This window comes from Zalophus californianus, chromosome X, assembly GCF_009762305.2.
Source record: "Zalophus californianus isolate mZalCal1 chromosome X, mZalCal1.pri.v2, whole genome shotgun sequence".
NCBI classification, from domain to species: domain Eukaryota; kingdom Metazoa; phylum Chordata; class Mammalia; order Carnivora; family Otariidae; genus Zalophus; species Zalophus californianus.
In genome coordinates, this window is record NC_045612.1 from 97952807 (window position 1) to 97976660 (window position 23854).

Genomic DNA, 23854 nt, shown 5'->3' on the forward strand with positions numbered 1-23854 from the left:
TATCTTGAAAACAAGAAAATAGATTTATTTTCAAATACCTAACAGAAATACTTTAAAAATGGTAGAATTTCAATAAAGAAAACCATTAAATTTTCTTCTTGCCATAATGGTATGTGAAAAATTCCCCAAAGTGGAATGTTTCATTTTCAATTACACACGTAAAATATTTTGACCATTCTTCAGTTCTACCTCATAGACGGAATTAAACCCTAGATGGAAAACTTACAGAAACAAAATATTGGTTTCATATTCAAAATGACTTTTTATCCTAGTGAAGCACTTTAATAAAACAAAACGTTTCAAGGTAGAGAAATTTTCAAGGATACAAAATGGTTTTATTTTTTTTTCACAAATATCTATGCAATGGCACAAGCACACCGTCATTTCAAAACCTCACAATACTTAATTTAGTTTGGTCCATTCAATAAACAGGAAAATTTTCAATATTACCTATATCCAGAGAAAGGAATATTTGAATAGTTAATTACAAATGATAATGTCAAATTTGTATCTTTATCTATTTATCTGTGGTCATCTCTTTCTAAGATACATAATACGGGGTCCAGCTAACTAATTGGCAGACAAACCCACAGTTTGGCAGTTCTCAGACTGTAGAGAGGGTAGCTGGGAGGAGGTCATGGCAAATTTAGAAGGGCTCTACAGGATATTTAACATTTTAGTTAAATATATATGTTGGATATCATATGAATTACTACTCTTAGGTTTTTCAACCAAAACATTTAATAAAGGGAATTGCTTGGCACATCTTTTGACCTAGGGGAAAAATACTGAGATACTAAGTATACCGTGAACAAAAAACATTAGAGAATCTCTGCTCCACATCATTGGAGAGAGCTCCCAAAGCAGGTGACCCCCTTAAAACATTAAAAATTCATGTTTTACTTCAGGGATTTCTTCTTACCTGAAGCCCAAGTTTTCAATTCAATAATATTAAACAGATCATGTTAAGAAATGGGTTTGCCCAGGACAATATATATTTGCCACATACCAACAAATAATCTTCTCTCTGCAGGCTCAGCATCATTAAATTTAGTAGGAGCAGGAGAGGATAAACCAGCTTCTTGGTAGGGAAGCAAAACATTGTCTCTATTCTTCAAAGAACTGTCATCCTTATCTACAAATGATACATTGGAACACAGTAAGTCAACAAGCATTTGTGAGCTCACTCTCAAATTACTGAATCTGAATTTCATAATTTTCTATATTATATATAATAAATATGTGTATATATATATACACATGCAGAGAGTAAAAAATTTTTTTTAAGTATAAATGTCCATACTTAAAATAAGATGTCAAGGAAAAGACTGTAAAAGCTGATATGGTTTTCTGAACTGAATTTTTATTCAACAAGGCCATTATTTTGGCATATCAAAGTTTTTGGAGAATGAACAATGCTCAACTTTAGGATAAACAAAGATATGTAAACCATTTTAAATGTTTGTATACCAAAATTTTTGGATTCTATATGGTGCTCAAAATTGAACAGAAGAAGAGCATCACTAACAAAAGTAATTTCTTCCTAATTAATTTTCTGAAATGAAATCACTGCTTGGTTATGAGTTGACACCATTTTGCATGGCTTTCAATCTCTATTCCAGTTAGAGGTGTCTGCATATACACTAGAATTTGCCACCATGGTAATCTGAACCCAACCAAAGGCAATGTTAAGAAAAGGCAGTATGTGTGAATGGGATATTACTCAGTCATCAGAAAGGATGAATACCCACCACTTGCATCAACATGGATGGGACTGGAGGGGATTATGCCAAGTGAAATAAGTCAAGCAGAGAAAGACAATTATCTATGGTTTCACTCATATGTGGAACATAAGCAATAGCACGGAGGCCCATAGGGGAAGGGAGGGAAAACTGAAGAGGGAGAAATCACAGAGGGAGACGAGCCATAAGAGACTATGGACTCCGGGAAACAAACTGAGGGTTTCAGAGGGGAGGGGAGTGGGGAGATGGGGTAACTGCATGATGGGTATGGAGGAGGGCACATGTTGTGATGAGCACTGGGTGTTATATGCAACTAATGAATCATTGAACACTACATCAAAAACTAATGATGTACTATACAGTGGCTAACTGAACATAATAAAAAAATAATAATAAAAGAAGAAAGAAAGAAAGAAAGAAAAGGCAGTATATGTGAACGAAGGCCAGATTATCTATTTATCTATCTATCATCTATCTATCATCTATTTTCTATCTATTCACACATATGTATATGTATATGCACATACATATATGCATAATGTAATTGTCAGAAAAGCATAGCCTTTGCAGTTAGGAATTTCTGATTTGAAATCGTGGCACTACAACTCCTGAGCTATTAAACAGCGGGGATGTTATATAAGTTCTCCGAAACATGTTTTTATCCATGAAATGACACCAAAGGTTCTGAGCTCATGAATCTGTTGTAAGGGTTACTTTACAGGCAATAACACAGATAGGTAAGCTGGCACATACTAGGTTCCTTCCATTTTTTCAGAATTTACCAGAGAATGTGCTTATCTCTGCAACACTACACCACTATAGACTTCATAAAAATGAGCCTTAGAAAATTCAATGATAGAATGATTCATTGTGGATGCATTAGGCACTATCTTTTCAACTTACCATCAAATAGTAAAAAGTTCCTAGTGGGGTGCAAACTCACATCTGTACTCTTCAACTAAAGGCAATGATTCATATAATAGTTTATATTCAGCATATTAGCTCGAACAAGTAAATCATACTGCTTTACTTTTTGAAATACTTAATGTGTTTTAAGATTTCACCTTTACTGAACATATCACACTCTAGAGCACAGTACCTAAGTGTGTAGGCTCTGAGGTATTACAAATTTGGTTAGAATTCCCTGGGGTAAGCTGCTCAAACTCTTTATGACTCAGTTTGTTAATCTGTAAAGTGAAATTAATAAGAGTATCACACTCAGTTGTTGGGGGCACTAAATGAAATAACAAATATAAGGCACTTAGCAGAGCACCCTATGCCTGGGAAGCATTAAATATATATTATAAATTTTACTGTACATATTTCTAAAGATATTTTAAAATATTTAAAAATCATGTCTTTCTATAGTAATATTTACTGAAATGGATGCATTATTTTTAATCCACAGATTTCATACTCAATCATCATACAAGCACTAAGATTCTATTCATAGTTTAGCTTTTAAAGAAATAGCAATATTTTATACAGTAACTCCTCATTATTTTTTTGGAGGATATTGTGAAAACTATAAGAGTGTTAAAGTAATAATAATAATAGCAGTTATGATAGTAATAATAATAAAATGATAATAGTAATAATAATAATTTCCAGGTATTTACTCCATGAGTCCTCACAAAAGCCTTTTGAAATGGATATTGTTAGCATCCTATTATTCCTCCTACCATGCACATTTTGTTAAATAACAGATGTTTGAGGATCTGAGAATTAACGGTAAAAGCATATGGCAAAATGGTGAGATTAGAACACAAAATAGAATTTCCACCCAGGTTCTGTGATACTCATCCACTGCTCTTTCTGTTATGTTGTATTATCTGAAACCTGCCCCCTTCCCAAGTATTTTAGAAGAATACAAAAATATAACATCAAGATCAGTCAGAAAATCTTTTAAATTTTGAGAATGTGTATAAATTTGCAATATATATATATGTGCTCAGAAGGAACAGTCAGAGAGGTGAGAACAACCCCAGGGAAGTACAGTATGTGGAAGTCCAGAGGGAGTCTGATGAGACGTTGGGGATGAGGGGTGAGGTGATCAACAGTGTAAGCTGCTGCTCAGTTGTGGGGTAACAGCAGTATAATGGCAGAATGTTCTGCCTCACCCCTGACATGTCCTTCCTGTTAAAGGAAGCTATGGTACTCTAATTATTTAGTTTCCTTTGCTATTTTTCTCCCCCTGTCTGGGAAATCAAGTGGTTTATCTGATTGGTAAATTTGCCAAGATTAAATCAGGAACGCAAGGCCTAGATTCACCTTTTTTCTCTTCGGGAACGAGCCTATCCACTGCGAGGATATAGTCTCCTCTTTCTTCCCTGTTGTCATCCTGCACAGGCCCCCAAAGCAGCTAAGAGGGAGGCATGATTTGAAGAGCAAGAGTAAGCAAGGTTAGCTGATTAAGCAAGGTCTCTGGATGAAGGGATTCAGATGGAGGAATGGCCTAAATCAGGAAGGAGAGAGTCTTGCCTCTCCCAGCTTTGTGACAGGAGAGATGATGGGTTCCAATGCATGCTTGGTATTTGGAAGTTCAGAGTATTCCTGCCTGATGGTCTCTATTTCTTCTGGAAAGTTAGAGAAAAGGTTATGCCCTGAGACTGAGGCAGAACAGGACTGAATAGATTTCATAGGAATGGCAAACATTTGAAAAAGTGGAGAATAGGAGAAAACTGGCTACAAACACGGAAAAGATGTCCAATTCAACCCTGAAACTTAAGGCCTTGACAATCTACACAGATGGAATGTTTTCCCACTCCTTATCCTTTCTCCTCCTCTGAGATTTACTCCATCAGTCATTCGCCTCTGTGTCTTGCATTGCAAATTTCTCAGCTCAGTAGCTTCTCTTTGGTTGTTCTCAGTCTCTCACCATTTCCCCTGCAGCAACTCCCAGCTGGCCTGCTGACCTCTGTCTTTCCCATTTTAATTCAACTCTCATCCCAACAATTGTTCCCTTTCTAAGTCACTGATATTCAGAAATCACAGAAGGTTCCCACTATTCCAGAGTAAAGGGTGCAGCCCTTCAGACCCCCATGCTTTTGCTACATGGCCCTTTGCCCAGATTATGCTGTTCAAGATCATCTGTCAAACTCTACACAGATATCATCTCTTCTATAAAGTTATCCCAGACCCCCAAAGTCAGCATTAGCCTCTGCACCACACCCACATTTACAACACTACAATTGGCTCTTACTTCAATCTTCTTTGTATTTATTTATTTGTGTCTTTTACTAGATTTTCAGCTTTTGCAATTAAAGACACAGCCATATTCTGCTCTCAAGGCTAAATACAGCTCCTAGAAATGGTGGGAGTTTAATAAATATCTATTAATTTTTTTTTTAAGATTTTATTTATTTGACAGAGAGAGAGCGTGCGAGTGCAAGCACAAGCAGGGGGAGCTGTAGAGGGAGAAGGAGAAGCAGGCTCCCCACTGAGCAGGAAACCCAACACAGGGCTCCATCCCGGGACCCTGGATCATGACCTGAGCAGAAGGCAGAAACTTAACTGACTGAGCCACCCAGGCGCCCCACATCTGTTAATTTTAAAGTCACATTATTTCCAGGTGTCGACCTTGGATAACAAGAACATATACGGTGAGAATAGGAGACAACTGTCATATCTAACTTACCATCCTTTAAAATAATTGTTTGCTTATCAAGATGAGTTGCCATATATGGGTAAATGGTAAGAAGACAGTTTTCTGCTGTTGCAGTAACTGGAAGCAAAAACCTAAAAGTGAAAACATTGCATTTCAATAAAATAAAATTGTTAGATGCAGTAAATACAATGAAATATTTTTTAAGTACCCAAGATGGCTTAAATGATCAAGACATGAATTATTCATTTTTCTTTCCACCTGCTTTGTTTTTCTTAACCACCTACTGTAACTATTGTAATGGTTTAAGACGATTTACTTCTAAAGCTTTTAACAGAGATTGTTAATTTCACTGTCAGGTGTGCTCTAGAACACTGCTTGTAATCATCAGGTTCACAAACAGATTCAGGAAATTTTAGAACTGAAGGAGCCTGAGAGTGAATTTACTCACCTTCTTCTTTTGTAGAATCCCTGACGAATAGTATCTAGCCTCAGCTGACACTACTAGGGAGACACTATCAAAGTGACACTCATGCCTCAGAGACAACCCATTTCATATTTGGAGAGCTCTAACTTCAGACATTCTGTTTCAGGGTAACAGAGAACAAAATCTATGATCTGAGCCCTGTTACAGTCCTTCAAATACTGAAAAACAGTCATTGTATCTTCTCTAGGCTTTCTCTTCTTCAAATTGAAAACATTTAGAACATTCAAGGTTTCTTTCAACTACAAGGTCTCCAGAAATTTCACATACCATCTGCCTTCTTCAGATGATCTTTTATTTTGTGTTTGTCCTTTAAATGTATCTGAGAACTGAAAACAATGCTATAAAAGTTATTCAACCACTAGAGTATTAATCCCTTCCACAACCTACACACTATTAAACTATTTTATAAAAGCATTGTGAACTTTCTTATTAATAAGAGCCACAAAATACTCTAAGATTATATTGGGCCTGTCCAATTTATGTGACAACTCTGTCCTTGCCCAACTTTTTTTAAAGTAGGTTCCTCACCCAACAGGGGGCTGGAACTCACAACCCTGAGATTAAAAGTCACACACTCTACTGATGGAGCCAATCAGGCACCCCTAACTGATCTTTTAACAGAAGTACTGTATTTATTTATTTATTTATTTATTTATTTATTTATTTATTTATTTATTTTTAAAGATTATATTTATTCATCAGAGACAGAGAGAGAGGCAGAGGGAGAAGCAGGCTCCCCGCTGAGCAGGGAGCCCAATGCGGGACTCGATCCCAGGACCCTGGGACCACAACCCGAGCTGAAGGCAGACGCTCAACCATCTGAGCTACCCAGGCACCCCAGAAGTACTATATTTTATATCTATACCACTGTAATATTGGATTATTGGCTTAATTTCTGCATTATAGTAATTATCAAGATAATTAATAATTATGTATCATATTAGTCCTTCTATGTAGTTACGGTCACTGAAAAGGTGAAATGACAAAATCCATGTTATAATCCAAGTTGATACAAATAAAATATAGAATAGGATGAAACTAAGAAAAACTTTGTAGCTGAAATATAATCAGCTGTCAGGAACATTAAAGTAAACATGTTATATGTAAATGAATTGATTTTCACCTCAGTTCTGCATATTTTCTCCTAAGGAATGCATTATGTTTTTCTCTTTACCTACCGACGTGCGTTAAAATATTATGCAAACTATATATATTCAACATTGTCTTGTGTGACCAACCCTGATCATTCTATTCCATCATCCTAAACACATGTATCAGATTGCCCTAGTCAGGATTAAATTGTAGTTCTATATTATAATTGTTTTTTTCTATAGGATGCCCTTCTTAAAGTGAAATTTAAAATTCCTTGATAGCATGAATCATGACTTCCATATATTATGTATTTATGCTACACATAGTGATCAATCAAAATTCCATTAACTGCCCAACTAACTAATATTTTTCAGATTAAATAACATAGTTTATCCATAGATACCATCATCATTGTTATCTTAGAACCAAAAATGCTTTCTGCTTTAACAGTGATTATAGGAAGAGAAAAAACAGAAAGGAAAAAAGACTCCTCCAGCAAATGGTGTGGCTGCTCCTGCCCTTATGTCCTTATCTCCTAGGATGTAATTTCTTTGTGCTGGGCTCCCACCCTCTGGGTGGGCATGGTGGGGTAACTGTAACCTTCAAGAACCAGTGTTGGATTGCTAGAGCTGCTGAAAGCTTCAATTGCCTTGGGAGTTTAAGGTACCCTGGGTAATGCCATAGCCAATGCCTGTGTGGGGCAGGAGTTTAAAAGAACAGGTTCTTTGCTTCAAATAGGACAAAAACTCTGTGGTGTAACTTCATCTCCAGAGGATCCCATGAGATCAAGCTTAGGTTGGGACTCTGACTCAAATTTCATTTTATTTGGGATGACTGATTCTGTGTTCTGCTTTCCCTACCTTGTTTTTTCCTGGCAGTCCTTCCTTAATAAACCACATATCTATGAATCTTCGTCTAAAAGTCTGCTTGTGAACAACCCCTACCCAAGACAACAACCAAATGAACCAAATGAATGATACTGCTTAAAGAAGTATCAGAACTAAAGAAAATACAGAACTAAAGAAAATAAGGTTGAACTAAAATTCATTTGGAGAATGAAATGTGAATATTGTAATTTTTCCTCTTATAAAACTAGTTTGGGGGCGCCTGGGTGGCTCAGTTGGTTAAGCGACTGCCTTCGGCTCAGGTCATGATCCTGGAGTCCTGGGATCGAGTCCCGCACTGGGCTCCCTGCTCGGCAAGGAGCCTGCTTCTCCCTCTAACCCTCCCCCCTCTCATGTACTCTTTCTCTCTCTCTCATTCTCAGTCTCTCAAAGTAAATAAATAAACCTTTAAAAAAAAAAAAAAAACTAGTTTGTTGTAGATGATAACACTGATTTCAGATACTCCTCAGAGTAAAGAATGACCAACATATACAAAATTCATTTGACTACATTCTTCTATGGAGCACGTGATAAAGAAATTATATAACTTGCACAGCATGGGAATATGGGCACTTTATACATTAATATCACTATTATTAAAAATACATTAAAACTGGGCGCCTGGGTGGCTCGGATGGTTAAGCGTCTGCCTTCAGCTCAGGTCATGATCCCAGGGTCCTGGGATCGAGTCCCACATCGGGCTCCCTGCTCCTTGGGAGCCTGCTTCTCCCTCTGCTTCTCTCTCTCTCTCTGTCTCTCATGAATAAATAAATAAAAATTAAAAAAAAAATACATTAAAACAGAAAAGGGACTTGCAATCAATAATATTAATACGTTACATTTAAAAAAAATATTTCTGGGAAAATAGGGCACCTTATCAGAGAATAATGGTATTATTTATGGAAGCTCTATACCAATCCATATAGCCAGGAACCATTAGTGGTAGTGAATTTACTCTAAAAATACTCAAAATTACAGTAACAGTAAAATGACTATAACACTGTACAGTAACAGTGAAGTGATGCTGACATTATGGGTTTCAGTTCCATTTGGAGATTTAAATAGCAATCTTGAAGCACAAGTGATTTAGAAGAGTTCCAATGGGCAAAAACAAGGATGGACATTCCTGGCAACAGAGTTGATATGATGCAGATGGTGGTGGTGATAGAAATGGGCTTGAACTATTTGTGGCAGCTATTGTTCTGAGCATCTAAAATGCATTATTTCATTTACATAAATCTTCTCAACAGTCTTTGAGGATATATATTATTAACTCTCTCAGACTTTAGTTACAAGAGCAAGGTCCAGAAAAAGTCAACAATTGTTTAAAGTCACACAATTAGGAAATAGAGAGCCCAAGTTCAAGTTCAATAGACCCGAAGCAAAGCTATGCTTTTGGCCACTGCATGAGAATGGTTAGCTTCCATTCAAGATCTGTCTGGCTGCACATATGCTCAAAGTTACCAAGTTGGGATAGAGTCATATATATGATGATGGATGTAAGCACTTACAAACATTTTTTATCACTTATCTCATTAAACAGCATGCATTTTAATACTTACAGCTGTTCAAATAATGTTAAATTATAAAAGTTCCTATTAGAAGCTGGTTTAAATAAAAGCCTTTTTTTGGAAGCTATAAATATTCTCCTGGATTCTAAGGGAGAAATATTTTATTTCAGATGTTTTCCTAAGTAAACAATAACCAACACTTATAAAATCGACATAAATTCTCCTGTTGGACACATGAAAATTCTCACAGAGGTGGAAAGTTTGCAGTTGTGCATGGACACAAAAGGTACTGCTGTACCCTAGGGGACAATGCAAACTGAGAGGCTAAGGAAAACTCTGGCTGCTCTCTATCTCCCACCACTTTAGATACGACCGTCATGCACAAACTATGAATATTTTAGTATGATAAATCAATCAGTAAATACCATAATGTATAGAAAGTCAAATATGGAGTGCACATTTTTATCCTTTGTCATTTTCAGGTTCACCTGAAATTCCTCATTAATGATTTTTTTTCCCTCTACCTCAACATTGTACTTTGCATTTTACCAAATTCACAGAACTGAAAGACTAGTAAAATAAACATATATGTACCCTTCACGCGGTTCAGCAATTACTATTTTGCCACATTCATTTCTCTCCTATTAAAAATTTATTTTCTGGGGTGCCTGGGTGACTCAGATGGTTAAGTGTCTGCCTTCAGCTCAGGTCATGATCTCCAGGTCCTGGGATGGAGCCCCACACATCGGGCTCCCAGCTTAGCGGGAAGTCTGCTTCTCCCTCTCCCCCTGGTTGTGCATTCCCTCCCTCCCTCTTTCTCTCTCAGATGAATAAATAAAATCTCTTAAAAATTTTTTCTTAAAATGTGTGTGTACACAAATGTACCCCTAAATATTCAGCCTGTATACCCTAAGAACAAGAATATTATTCTATATCATCATAACCGTATCATGACTACCATCAAATTTAACATCAGTACAAGAATATTATCTAGTTTACAGTCCATACTGAAGAGTCCCAGTAATGTCAAAGTCCAAACTGAGATCATTGATTGAATTTACTTTCCTTTAAACCAGGACAATCTCCCAGTCTTGAGTGGTCCTTCATGGCATTGACATTATTTATAAGAGTCAAGGCTAGTTGTCAGAAATATTCTGACTATCCCAAGACTGGATAATGTTTTATTTCTGACCAAAAAAACTCCATATGTGCTGTGGCACAGTTCTCATTTCATCCCACCAGGAAGCCCAACAGATCAATGTTCCTCCTTATTAGTGATACTGAGTCTGGTCATTTGGTTATGATAGTATCCATCAGATGCCCTCATTTTTTATACCAACATTTAAAATATATAATTTACATATCATGAAATCCATCTTTTTAAGATGTACAACTCAATAATTCTTAACATTTTACAAATTTACACACAAAAAGGGTGGATATGTTTATTTAAATATTTAATGCTTACCATTGCTAGTACATTTATGTTAGTTAGGCCAATCAATGGGACTTAATCTGGTACTGTAATGTATATTTATAACAGTCGAGGTCATCCATGATGTTGCCAGAGAGAAGAATCTCTCTATCGCCAGTGAGGACATCAAACATCATTTTGTTAATCATTAATAAAGTTACAGAATTTTTATTTATTCATTTTTAATAGGTCAAAACAGAATGAAAAGATTCTTGATGATAATGTGATTCTCACTTATTTAGCTTTCTTTCAATATCCTTCTTTGAGTGAAGGGGAAAGAAATAAAATTATAGCTGCTCTTCTGAACATTGCAATAATCCACATTGCAGCCCATCAAGGTGCTGTTATTTATGAACATTAATAATTCTAGGAAATATATGCTATTAACCAATTTAGTGATCTTAAAAAGATTTTCGGTTTTATTTTAATGTGCATAAATCCACAGAACTGTGTTTCACATGTGACTGCATTCCACTGATTTTTATCACAGCAAAGTAAGGTAAAGGCAGAGAATTCTTTAGATACATGAGAGATCCATCGATAACCCTCAGGTCTAGAAATATATGTCCATTTAGCAATATTTTAAATATATATCAATTCTTTTTAGAAGAATCATCTCATTTTTGGTCTGCCCAAAAATCTGGAAATAATCCCATAATTGATTTAAACCATTTTTGAAATCTTAAAATCTCTCTTTAGGTCTATTCTCACAATTTTAAATCATTAACTTTGATTAATATACTCTTTCAAAACATTTTACACTTAATTTGGTGTTCTTATGGGAAAATATATAAGTGGTTAACACAGTTGATGGGTTTCCAGGAAAGAATTGAGACAAAAAGTAAAATTTGCCACCAAAATTTACCATTTGTGTCTATGCATAGATATGTATACCATTAATGTATAAACAAAGTGTATTTGTTTTCATGAAGGTATATAAACTTATTATATTCTAAAAATATTCAGGAAAAACTTATACTTTAATCAGAAAGAAATACAGATTACTTTAACACAGAAAGGGCACTACCTTCACCCCCAGAAAAGTAGAACTGCTAAATATGGTGGCATGCTCTATAATGTGATTAATACAATAATGCGGAATAAAGTTGAGTTCAAAAATTACTTCTGAGTTGGGTGAATCATTAGCTGTTCTGCTGCTTGCATCATTATATACTTAATGGTTAATTCCAAAAAACTTAGAGCCAAAGCTCTAGCTATTAGATACAATATACAGGTCAGGATTTACAACTTGATGGAACCAAACAGTAAAACTCTCTCCATGATAACATGAACTCACACAAAACAAAAAGCTTACTTTCATTAAATTCTTTCTTTTTTTTTAAAGATTATTTGGGGGGGCGCACATAAGTGGGGGGCGGGGGGATGGGCAGTGAGGAGGACGGGCAGAGGGAAAGAATTTGAGCGCCGAGCCCATCGCGGGGCTCAATCCCACAACCCTGAGATCACAATCTGAGCTGAAATCAAGAGTCTGATGCTTAACTGACTGAGCCACCCAGGCACCCCTCATTATATTATTTCTAGAATGCTGTAGTGCACTTTACGTTAGAAGACAACCATGACCTAGCTAAAACACAAAACTAGGTAGTTTTTACAAGCTAGTTTCATTTTATCTCTTAGAAGATTTCAGGATACATATGCATTTCTAATGAACCTAACAAAAAATAAGAATTCATGATTTGAAACATCTAGAATCAATCAGTTCTAAGGAAGAGCTTTCGTTTTTGTTTTTGTTTTTATAGTAACACAGACTAAGATCAGAGTTGAGAGTTGGAGGCCATCAACTCTGTGCCATGATGGAACTTCCTCTAATAGAATACCTTGTGAAAAATCATTTCCCTAACTGTCTGGCCAAAGGCCTAAAATCCCACAATAAAATATGTATTGTTATTGGGTTAGAGCAACGCAATCCAGAACATTTGCATACTCGATCAGAAATGAGTATCTTAAAGGTTAAAGATTAAGACCTAAGCAAGGGAACACTTATTAGAAAGCAACTAGGATACGATGAAATGGACCACAGGGCTTGGGAAACCAGGTGATGGTCTGGCAACACTTTCACAGAGAATATGGTTGCAGAGGATGAGGTCAGCTGGGGACTCCCAGCAAAAGAAAGTGGTTCTGAAGGGAAGGGAAAAGCAAATTAACCAGGAGTTACCAGGTATGAAGTACAGCTGGTCCCTGACTTAGATGGTCTAACTTATGATTTTTAGATTTTGGGGATGATGCGAAAGCAATATGCATTCAGCAGAAACCATACATCAAATTTTGAATTTCGATCTTTCTCAGGCTAGTGACCTGCAGGACAATATACTTAGAACCATTATATTTTCCACTTTTAGTACAGCATTCAATAAATTACATGAGATATTCAATACTTAATAACAAAACAGGCTTTGTGTTAGATGACGTTGCCTAAATCTAGGCTAATGTAAGTGTTCTAAGCACGTTTAAGGTAGGCTAGGCTGAGCTAGGATGTTTGGCAGGTTAGGTGTATTAAATGCATTTTTAATTTACGATATTTTCAATTTATTGTGGGTTTATTGGGGCATAGCCTCATCATAACTCGAGGGACATCTGCACAGCATAAAATACTCTTACCTCATTAATATCCCAAAGTTAGATGATATCTTTCAGAATATTCCCATTGCATTAAGTCCAGTGATAGGAAAAGAGAAAGTTTATTTGAATTGTGTGTTGTTTTATTCCTTTCCAAAAAGGGATAAATGAAATTCATGCGAAGTTACCTCTTCAAAATCATTAACAGGTGTAGAACAGTAAATCTACCAACAGGTTTCCATAATCTATGAAAATGGTTCCAACTTGTGGTCCACAGACTCTTACGAAAGCAGCATAGGGTATGTATTTGCTGAAAAGTAATTTGCCTAACACAGGTTTTAAAAAATGAACTTAGAGATTTCAGTATGTGCCGTAATAGTTAATAAAAATAAATTTTACTTTAAAGTGTTACTGAATTTAGAGTAACTTGGTAATATGTTTTCTCAAAGAAATACCAGAATAAAATGTATCTCATGTAGAGGGTCTAGTAAATGCAGTACTTGAAACATAAAACCATTGCTCTTCAGCTTGAATATACTCTAAAATAGGCCACACTAGTATCCCATTAGTTTATGCAAGACTGAGATAAAGATCATTTGGAGTGTATGAAAGACAGGTATCATCAGACCCTATAGTAGAATCCTGAGCTACCTTTTTCATTTTATCATGGAAGAGATCAGATTCCATTATCTACAAACACCCATGTGCTGGCTACAAAATGCACCAGGAGACTGATTCTCACTGTTACAGGGAATATGCTGTTAAGATCATAGGGCAAACATTTGCTGCTGGATTTGTAAATTAGAAAAGAAAACCCTTAAAATACAGTAACCCTGAGGTAAACAGTTGTCAAGAGAACAACAGAGCATGAGATTAGGGAAAAAGAAGGCATCAAAGAAAGTATAAAATAAATAAACCAAAAGAGTATAAAACATAATAAATTTGCATGGCCACTTCAGTAAGTTGACTGATAACTTTGAGAGTTTTACTAATGACTACAAAGACTATATTTGGGAGATTAGTAGCATACAGGATATTTTGTTAACAAAAGTAAAGAAGAGGCGCCTGGGTGGTTCAGTTGGTTAAAAGTCTGCCTTCTGACCCCTCTCTGGGTCCTGGGATAGAGCCCCATGTTGGGCTCACTGTTCAGTGGGGAGTCTGCTTCTCCCTCTATCTCTGTCCCTCCCCCCAACTCGTGCTCTCTCTCTTTCTCTCTCAAATAAATAAAATGTTTTTTAAAAAGTAAAGAAATATTGGGGCACCTGGGTGGCTCAGTTGGTTAAGCGACAGCCTTCGGCTCAGGTCATGATCCCGGGGTCCTGGGATCGAGCCCCGCATCGGGCTCCCTGCTCAGCAGGAAGCCTGCTTCTCCCTCTCCCACTCCCCCTGCTTGTGTTACCTCTCTCTCTCTCTCTCTCTCTGTCAATTAAATAAATAAAATCTTTAAAAAGAAAAAGTTAAGAAATATTCAGTTACACAAAACAAACTACAGCAAGCTACAAAAATTTATTTAATTAGCATCTAATTCACATTCATATATGCTGCTTTTAAATTTTCTTTCATTTCAAGGGTTTGTTGATGTCAGGCATTGCCATCGGTCACCATGTCCTTATATCAATTGAATCAAAATCACTCTTTCCCATTCTCCCTTTACTACCAGCACTGTAGTTCTCTACCTCTTCACAGCATCAGTCTGGGAGAGCTTATTTATTGGTCTCTCCATTTCTACTCTGTATTTTCACAGTCACCCAACACATAAATATCTTCTCTCTTTCATCTAGCTCCATACAGGCAAAGACCAGTATACAGCACATAAAAGATACGTGGAAGTTGTAACTACATACATGGGTGGATGGATGTACGGACGGATGGATGGATGGAGTGACTGACATCCTCATTCAAGATCCATTTGAGCTAAAAGAAAAGACTACTGCATAGCCCTCATCAGGGATACCACAAGTATAATATTTAACCTCAAATTATCATAGTTTGGGTTTATTGGAAGAGGATAGTCTAGGGTTTAAGAAGTTTATTAGAATCAATACCTATGTAAGAAAGAGGGAGGAAGTAGACTGGAGAATAAGAGCAAGAAGATGGGCTGCAAGGTGTAGAGAAGAGGATGATGCAGAACAGCCATATCGGCCTAATAAGGCCTTGATCAACTGGGCAGGGAGCTTTGGATTGCCCTTCAGAGATTCTGGCATCGGGCTAAAATGTCTGGCCCCCTAAGCTTGCCTGAATCAGTCAGGGAATGTAGGCTGCTTGCCTGGTGGCGTGTAACCTTAGGCCAAGTGAAGCTGGGACAGTTTGTATAGGAGCTGACAAATGGAAGTAGACGGCTGGCTTCATTCCACATGGTTGAACTGCAAATCCTACCTTGAAGGGGCACGAGGAGGTGCAGTTCCATGTATTCCATACTAATCAACCCGTTTTTATTTTGATTTCTAAATCAGAAAAATCTACCAGGTGAGATTATCATCTAGTACAGCAAGGTGTATAAACTGCTAACCCAAAACTCTTGGTTTTAAGATATGTAAATTCATTTCACATGTTTTACAACATGTTGGTCAATTTAAGCCACTCTGCCTAAGTAAGGAGAGGCTGAGTGACCAGTCAAGAGCTTCATATCTTCCCTAGATCCGTGAAGCTCTTTGTAGAACAGAGTCTTGAGGCACATGTTAGAATTCTACTGACTATAAATGTGAAATTGCCTTCTTAGTCAATTTTCCCAATGCCCAGCTCTTATCCATTAGTATGAATTCACTGTATATGTCACATAGCACTCATCTTCTGCAATAAGTATCATTTGAATACCTGATGGCCAATGGTATGGTATTTAAAGTTAGGGTTTCAACAAGTGGGAACCAACTGAATGCAAGTGGACAATACTTTCATTTTGAAAGTAAGGGCATGACTGCATCCTCTAAGATTCATTATAATGATATTCATCTTTACATAAAATCCAAGCATTTAAATGATTAACTTTAAGCAGCCTGATAAAATTCTGAAACACTATTATTAAGGCACTTTATTATACCAGTTGCTATTTGGTTATAATACTGAAAGTGTTCAGGCCATAGGTAGAGGTCAAAAAAAATTAAAATAGTAAAATTACATAAAATTAAGAATATTAAGATAGTTCAATACCTTTAATCAACATATTAAAATAAGAAATGCTAGTTATATAGTTTTAAGTTGAATGCAAATTTATAAACAAAAAAATTCAATTAGTTGTACCACGTTCTGCCTTTTTTTAACTTGAGGAAAATAAATGAATTTTGATTTCTAGTAATACCTTCTGTAAACATAAAGCATAAGTTTGAGTATCACCTATCTAATGTGAAATGCTCAAAACTAGAGAGAGAAATAATTATAGAGAACTAATGGCCACAGAAATTAAACCAGGTTGCAATGGGAAAGAAATACACAAGAGATCTCTGGGGGCATCAGTGATGTTCTCTTTCTGGACGAGAGCGGTAGATAAAAGTGTTTACAATGATTTGTTAAGATATGTAAATTCATTTCACATAGTTTTATCTATGTTGTTTCCAGAAGAAAAAAAACCTTTCTAAACAATTAATCAAAAAAGCAACTTGTAAACCAAATGCCCTCAAACTGATACTGCTGTGGTAGTTGAAAATTCTCACCATGAAAATACCATTTGCACTAAGTACAAATTTAGAAGTGATTGGAAGTTTCTTGGCAAATGTGGAATCGATGCTGGCATTTAGAAACTGGGAATGTTAGCACAAACATCTCCCCACATTATCTCCAAATCAAGATTATAATCAGCACTGAGCAGGAAGCAACCTTTAGTAGTCAACAGAGAAAACCCCAATATGCCATACCATGAAATATGTGAACAAACCTCTTCTTATTAATAATAGGTCAACAATACCAACATACTTGTTTGGAGGAATCTAAAATACAGAATGGACAGGGGCGCCTGTGTGGCTCAGTCAGTTAAGCAGTTGCCTTCGGCTCAGGTCATGATCCCAGGGTCCTGGGATCGAACCCCGCATCGGGCTCCCTGCTCAGCAGGCAGTCTGCTTCTCCTTCTCCCTCTGCAGCTCCCCCTGCTTGTGCTCCCTCTCTCTCTCTCTCTCTCTCTCTCTCTCTGTCAAATAAATAAATAAAATCTTTAAAAAAATAAAATAAAATAAAATACAGAATGGACAAACATAGAAATCAGGATATGTTTAAAAACAAATCCAAGGGGACACCTGGGTGGCTCAGTAGGTTAAGCGGCTGACTCTTGATTTCGGCTCAAGTCATGTTGTCAGGGTCCTGGCATCGACCCTGCAACAGGCTCCGAGCTCAGCTGGGAGTCTGCTGAAGATTTTCTCTCTCTCTCTCTCTCTCCCTTTTCCTCCCCCGCCCCCAGCTCTCTCTCTCTCTCTCTCAAATAAATAAATCTTTAAAAAAATTAAAAAAATAGAATAAAATAAAAACAAATCGAAGGATTCAATACAAACACAAAAGGATAAACATATCTGAGCACCAAAAGGAAAATTTCTGAAAGCTGGGGCTAGCGTGCGGAGTCATGTCACCTTCTTCCACACTGTTCCCACTGAAACAACTACCACCAAGCCTGCTGGCGGAAACTGGGCACCAGTGTCAGGGCCTTTTGGGTCTTGCACAGCTTCCAGTGGAGAAGGCCAAATCTGCAGTTGCCTAAAAGTTTCGACTGTATGAAATGCAATTAGAACACCAAGAAGGATTTATAGGATGTAAAATTTAATAAAAGACCAGAAGTACTGTGAAGGAGAAAGACCTTTCCTACTTGGGTTGGAGTCTGCTGTTGCCCAGAATCTGTCCTCTTGTTTACAGAAACAGAATCCCCCTCCCAAGGGTTGACAGGACACACAGCCATGCAGGGACACACACTTTCACCTAGGCAAGCCCCCAGGACAAGCTTGAGCCAGTGACATATTGGCAAAGGTGATGGGTACATGTTCTAGTTCATCCCCTCAAAATTTTTGGCCTGCACTCCTTGCATTCTATTCCATTAGTCTAGAGGTAACAGCAGCAGATTTCAGAAGCTGCACATTAAAGATGTTGGAGCTAGCCCACAAGCCCCAGACTACCTTACCACTTCATTCTGTTGTGTGACATATGCAGAAAAAAAACCACGGACTAATTAGGCATAATATTATCTAAAAACCACCTTTATCTATGTCTGTATCAATGTACACATATTTGTCCATACATACATATGTAGGGTTGCATGTATTTGTATAACCAAAGGTACTTAATGAAAAGATACTGCATTTTACAGTATGTGATCATGTATGTGGGATTAAAGGTGGAGAAGCTAACTATTAGTAGTGTTTTCAACTTTTGCATTGTTTGAATTGTTATAATAAGCATGCATTCCTTTTTGTTATTTACATGCCTGGTTTTCTATGCATAAGGCAATCAAATATTATAACAGCAATCAAATATTATAATCCTGTTATGGTATTTTCTTGATTAATCAATTCATATTTATAAATAGGTGAAGGGCTGAGGTGCCAGACAGGGTCTGAGGAAAGAGGGATGGGGAGGACCCTACCAATAGGTCCCAAGGTGGCAACCAACTGCATGGGGATCCAACTTCTAGGAGCTCTGTGAAGACCAGCAATCAGGCAGGGGCTCATAACCAGCAAGGGAGAGACAAAGGGCAAGACATTAGAATTTCCTCTAAAATGAAAAGTCTCTAAGCAGGGCAGAGACTCTCCAACCATCACTGGCACCAAAGAGAATGGGGGTAAAGAGAAGGAAAAAGGACTGTGGTTAACTTTTCTTTCTGCAACCTGTGTTAAAAGCACTATGATTTAAATATTGCCATTAAATAATGGCAAATATTATATTGGAAGTTTCTGGGTTTTTGAAATTTCTATACAAATTTTAAGCATTACCATTTTGCTATAAGTGAATGATGGACAAATCATAATTATGAAATTTTTCTGTTGAGAGTTTATTATAATACATTGGTATCCTATGTTTTGGTTAAAGACAAATAAACATTCTACTTTATAATTGAGACTGTGCTACAATCCAGTGCTCTGGCTTAACAGATCTACCATGAAAATAATGTTCTTCATAGAATGAAGGTGCCATTACAAACAGCCTTCCACAGGTCTAGGTCAAGGAATAAGGAACAGATGATTATATCAGAACAAAGCATGGCCCCTTATGAATTCTACTCCCTCCTAACTGCATATTCTATCTATACACACAACACCAAGAAAGGTGGACAAATACACAGTGTTATGTATAACCCAGCCCCCCAAAACATGACAGATAATGTTTCAGGGCAGTATCCCAACACTGTCTTCAGTTATGATCTATTAGATGGTTATTGAAATATTCTTGAGATTTCCCACTGCCTGCATGTCAGCAGCCATGATGCTAAAATTCTAGATGGCTCACTGTTAACAGTCAGCAGGTTTGTGCTAAGAATGGAGACTCTGAAAGATGAACACGTCCTAAATAACTGGTCTTCTTAATACATACGGGGAGTTTTGAATACCCCCAAAATTGCTTCTACCTATCTGGTAGTGTCCCGTAAAGGTTCTTGACTCACTTTATATACTTACTTTAAATATTTAAAAGTCCATTTAAATATATATATACAGGCTTATTTTAAATATCTAAATATCCCAGAAAGTCACATACAAAGCAGATACTAATTTACACTAGAGTTATTAAGGTCACATTACCAACCTGAATGCATTAATGCTCTATATGTTTGACTCTGGGTCTGATTCATTCTCTATTAATCTCCTTTATGTGATGCAAGTTCCCACCCCTTCAACAACATAAGGTGCCTGTGTACTTCTGAAATAAATAACGCAACATATGTTAAGAAAAAAGAAAAAGAAGAAGATAGCAGGAGAGGAAGAATGAAGGGGAGTAAGTCAGAGGGGGAGACGAACCAGGAGAGATGATGGACTCTGAAAAACAAACTGAGGTTTCTGGAGGGGAGGAGGGTGGGGGGATGGGTTAGCCTGGTGATGGGTATTGAGGAGGGCACGTTCTGCATGGAGCACTGGGTGTTATGAACAAAAATGAATCATGGAACAGTACACCAAAACAAATTATGTAATATATGGTGATTAACATAACAATAAAAAATTAAAAAAAAACATAAGGTGTCTGGAAGAGGCACGCTAAGGAATACTAGAAACAGAACCAAAGTTGCCAGGTACACACTATACAAATACCAAATCATGCACTGAGTAAAACAATAATTAGAATCACTTTTCATTATTCTCATTTCCTTTTTATTGTACTGAATGCTTTAAAAAATAATACAATTTCAATTTACGTGATTGTCAATGCCTTATTATTTTAATAAAAGTAACATAACAAGTTTTACTATGCCTCAAAAATGTTTTTGAATCCATAACAAGGTTAATAAAATGCGACTATATGTGGAAAGAGATATAATTAAGAGCTGTACATTCTCAGTTTTTTTTTTTCAAGATTTCATCTATTTATTTGACAGAGAGAGAGACAGCGAGAGAGGGAACACAAGCAAGGGGAGTGGGAGAGGGAGAAGCAGGCCTCCCACTGAACAGGGAGCCCGATGCAGGGCTCGATCCCAGGACCCTGGGATCATGACCCAAGCCAAAGGCAGACACCCAATGACCGAGACACCCAGGCGCCCCTCAGTTTTAAACAAAAGATCTGCACATTTTAAAATATATTTCCTCACCAGCGAAATGTTCAGTGTATTTGTAATTAAGACTACGGGCTTTATCTCTAAATTTAGAATGGAATAACTAACACATATCAATGAAGAAGGTAGAAATTACAATTTATCATTTAAGCTTCCTATCAATGCATTAATTTACCTACATATGCCAACTCCTTATTTTGTTTTAACGTCAGAAGACATATAGAACCCAGTACCTTAAAAGCAGCAACTTGCAAAACAAGACTGTGACTAGTTATTTTTCAGAAAAGATCAAGAATTTTGCAAAACCACATCTTGCTCATGATTAGGAGAACTACAAATTTGTATTGCTTTAGAGTGAGCAACTAAATCAGGCACAACCCAGAAATTTCTGTGCCAAGAAATTCACAGAGCAGACACTTCAGGGGCAGCTTTGCTGCTGACACTGAAGCTTCTAAATACCAGCCAAACTCAAAAGTATGGGACCACTTCTCCTGATGTCATTGGAACTGTTATTAACTGTGTTTTTTGGATACAAAAATCATGTTTCACATGGTAAAAGGGTGATATTAAAATATTTATCCTTGAATATCAATGAATTCTACAATCTAAAAGGGAGGTGTATATCAATATGTAGTGTAAGCACCCTGACAATTAGTTTTTCTGATTGTAATGTTAAGTGCCTGACATTAGGCTTCTGACTGCAGAGGCAATCACTTCAAAGACATGTGTCTGATATAAACATACTGCCCGCTACACAGCTAAATAGCCAGGCCACCCCACCTGGGAAGTTCCCCTTTTTAGAGATCTCTGGTTGACCTAGGTAACTGACCATCTAACTGCTTGCTTTCTCCCCCTTCCCTCACTTTAATTTCTGCTCTTATATTTTAAATTCACTAATAAAGAGTGAACCCCTGAAACCCTAGGTGCCCTACCCTCAACCCCAGGCTTGCACACTTTCTTTCTACTGGCAACCTCACTGTGTGGCCCCGAGCGTGCCTTATACCCTTAAAAACATGTGGGTAATAAACTTTATTTTTTCGATATTCCTTGATGGTTGTTGCTGGGGCACATCTTGTAATCATAGTAACAATCACAAGGGTCTCGGTCCAGCTACAACACTGGCTCTGAAAGGGGAAATGTCTGTGGGGACTCGCCACAACTAGCACAGGGGCAGGTGGGTGCTTCCAGTATTCCTAGCCAATAGTCACTATCGATAATGTGAGACTGACCCAAAAGAAAAATAGTACAGAATCCTTTGAACTCTGGCTATGACTGGCTTTAGCCCTTTAATTATGAAGGCTCTGTCAGTTAAGTGTCTGTCTTCTCTGTCTTCCGCTCAGGTCATGATCTCAGGGTCCTGGGATTGAGCCCCTTCAGGCTCCCTAGTCAGCGGGGGTTCTGCTTCTCCTCCCTCTGTCCATCCCCCTGCTCCTGCTCTCTCTCTCTTTCTAAAATAAATAAATAAAATCTTTAAAAAAAAAAGTTACTAAGTCTTGAGTAGGTCCAAGGTTCAAAAGGAGTGCTTGAGGGCAGATCAGGCACCGGTGTGAGGACCTAGGACAGTGGCTGGTTACCAACCAGCAAAGAAATGTTTCTTTGGAAAATATTTCACTGGCAAAGATTTACCACTGTGTGCCAGCTAATCAGCAGCCCTGATTTTAGTTTAGCCTCATGTACCAAACAACCTGTTTGGTACTATTCTTCCTGTACATTTCTAAATCAGCCTCTCATTCAGAATATAACATGTAGTTCAACTTGCCTTAAAACTCAAAATCTTCCTATTCAAGTAATGGATTATATACCACATGACATATCAAAACTTAGAAATAATTTTATTCAATGTTCTTAGTAATCTGACCCGGTTTTAACAATAAAATCCTAGGATTTGAAAAGTTAAAGGGAAGCAAAGTTGTGTGATAGAGATAATGAGATTTGATCTCAAATCTAGGTTCTTTCACAAGATAGCTGGGTGAGGGTCACAAAGAGAAAGAGTAGTACTTCAATTTCCTCTGCTATAAATTCAGAATTATACTTCACCATGTAGATCTCTTAAACAGACTAAGTTAGACAATGTATTAGCAAATAAAGCAAACCTACTCTTAAAGAAAGATGGGTATTTAAAGATTCTCACAGCAATACCATTTTCTAGTGTTAATGTTATTTCTTGCCAAATATTTAAGTGTTCCACTCTTTAATCTCTCTTGATAGCATTTTTCCTTATTCAGTCTTTTTAGGTCCACTGCTTCATGAACTTTACTGCACATGAATCACCTGGGGATACTTTAAAACTACAGGTGTTGGTTCCTTAGATCCAGAATGAGATCTGAAGTTCTGCCTTTCACACCAGCTCAGTGTCTGTCTGGACTAGCAACCTCAGCCTCAAATGGGAACCTGTTAGACATGCAAATGTGCACGCCCCACCCAAGACTTAACTAAATCAGGAACTCTAGAGGTGGGGCTCGGAATCTGTTTTAACAAGCCCCCAAGGTGAGTCCTATGTAGGGTCAAACTTGAGAACCGGGGTTCTAGCGTGAGGGTTCTCAATTTTGACTTCCCATTAGAATCACCTGGGGAGCTTTCTAAATTTGCAGTGCATAACTGACCCTCCAGACAAATTATATCATAGTCTATAGGTTGGACTGAGGCATGCATAGTTTTGAAAACTTCCCAGGTGAGGGGTGCCTGGATGGCTCAGTCAGTTAAGTGTCTACCTTCAGCTCAGGTCATGATCCAGGAGTCCCAAGATTGAGCCTCACGTTGGGCTCACTGCTCAGCAGGGAGTTGGCTTTTCCCTCTCCCTCGGCAGCTCCCCCTGCT

At 37.4% G+C, this 23854-nt stretch overlaps 1 protein-coding gene across 1 annotated transcript in view; it reads right to left on the bottom strand.

Moving 5' to 3' along the window:
- CFAP47 (cilia and flagella associated protein 47) overlaps window positions 1–23854 on the bottom strand; it is a 525897-nt gene that overhangs the window by 353017 nt on the left and 149026 nt on the right. Inside the window, exons 27-28 of the mRNA XM_027608633.2 lie at window positions 5380–5480; window positions 1010–1135 (exon numbers count right to left, since the gene is read on the bottom strand). Coding sequence (XP_027464434.2) covers window positions 1010–1135; window positions 5380–5480 — 227 coding nt within the window. The remainder of the gene's footprint in view (window positions 1–1009; window positions 1136–5379; window positions 5481–23854) is intronic.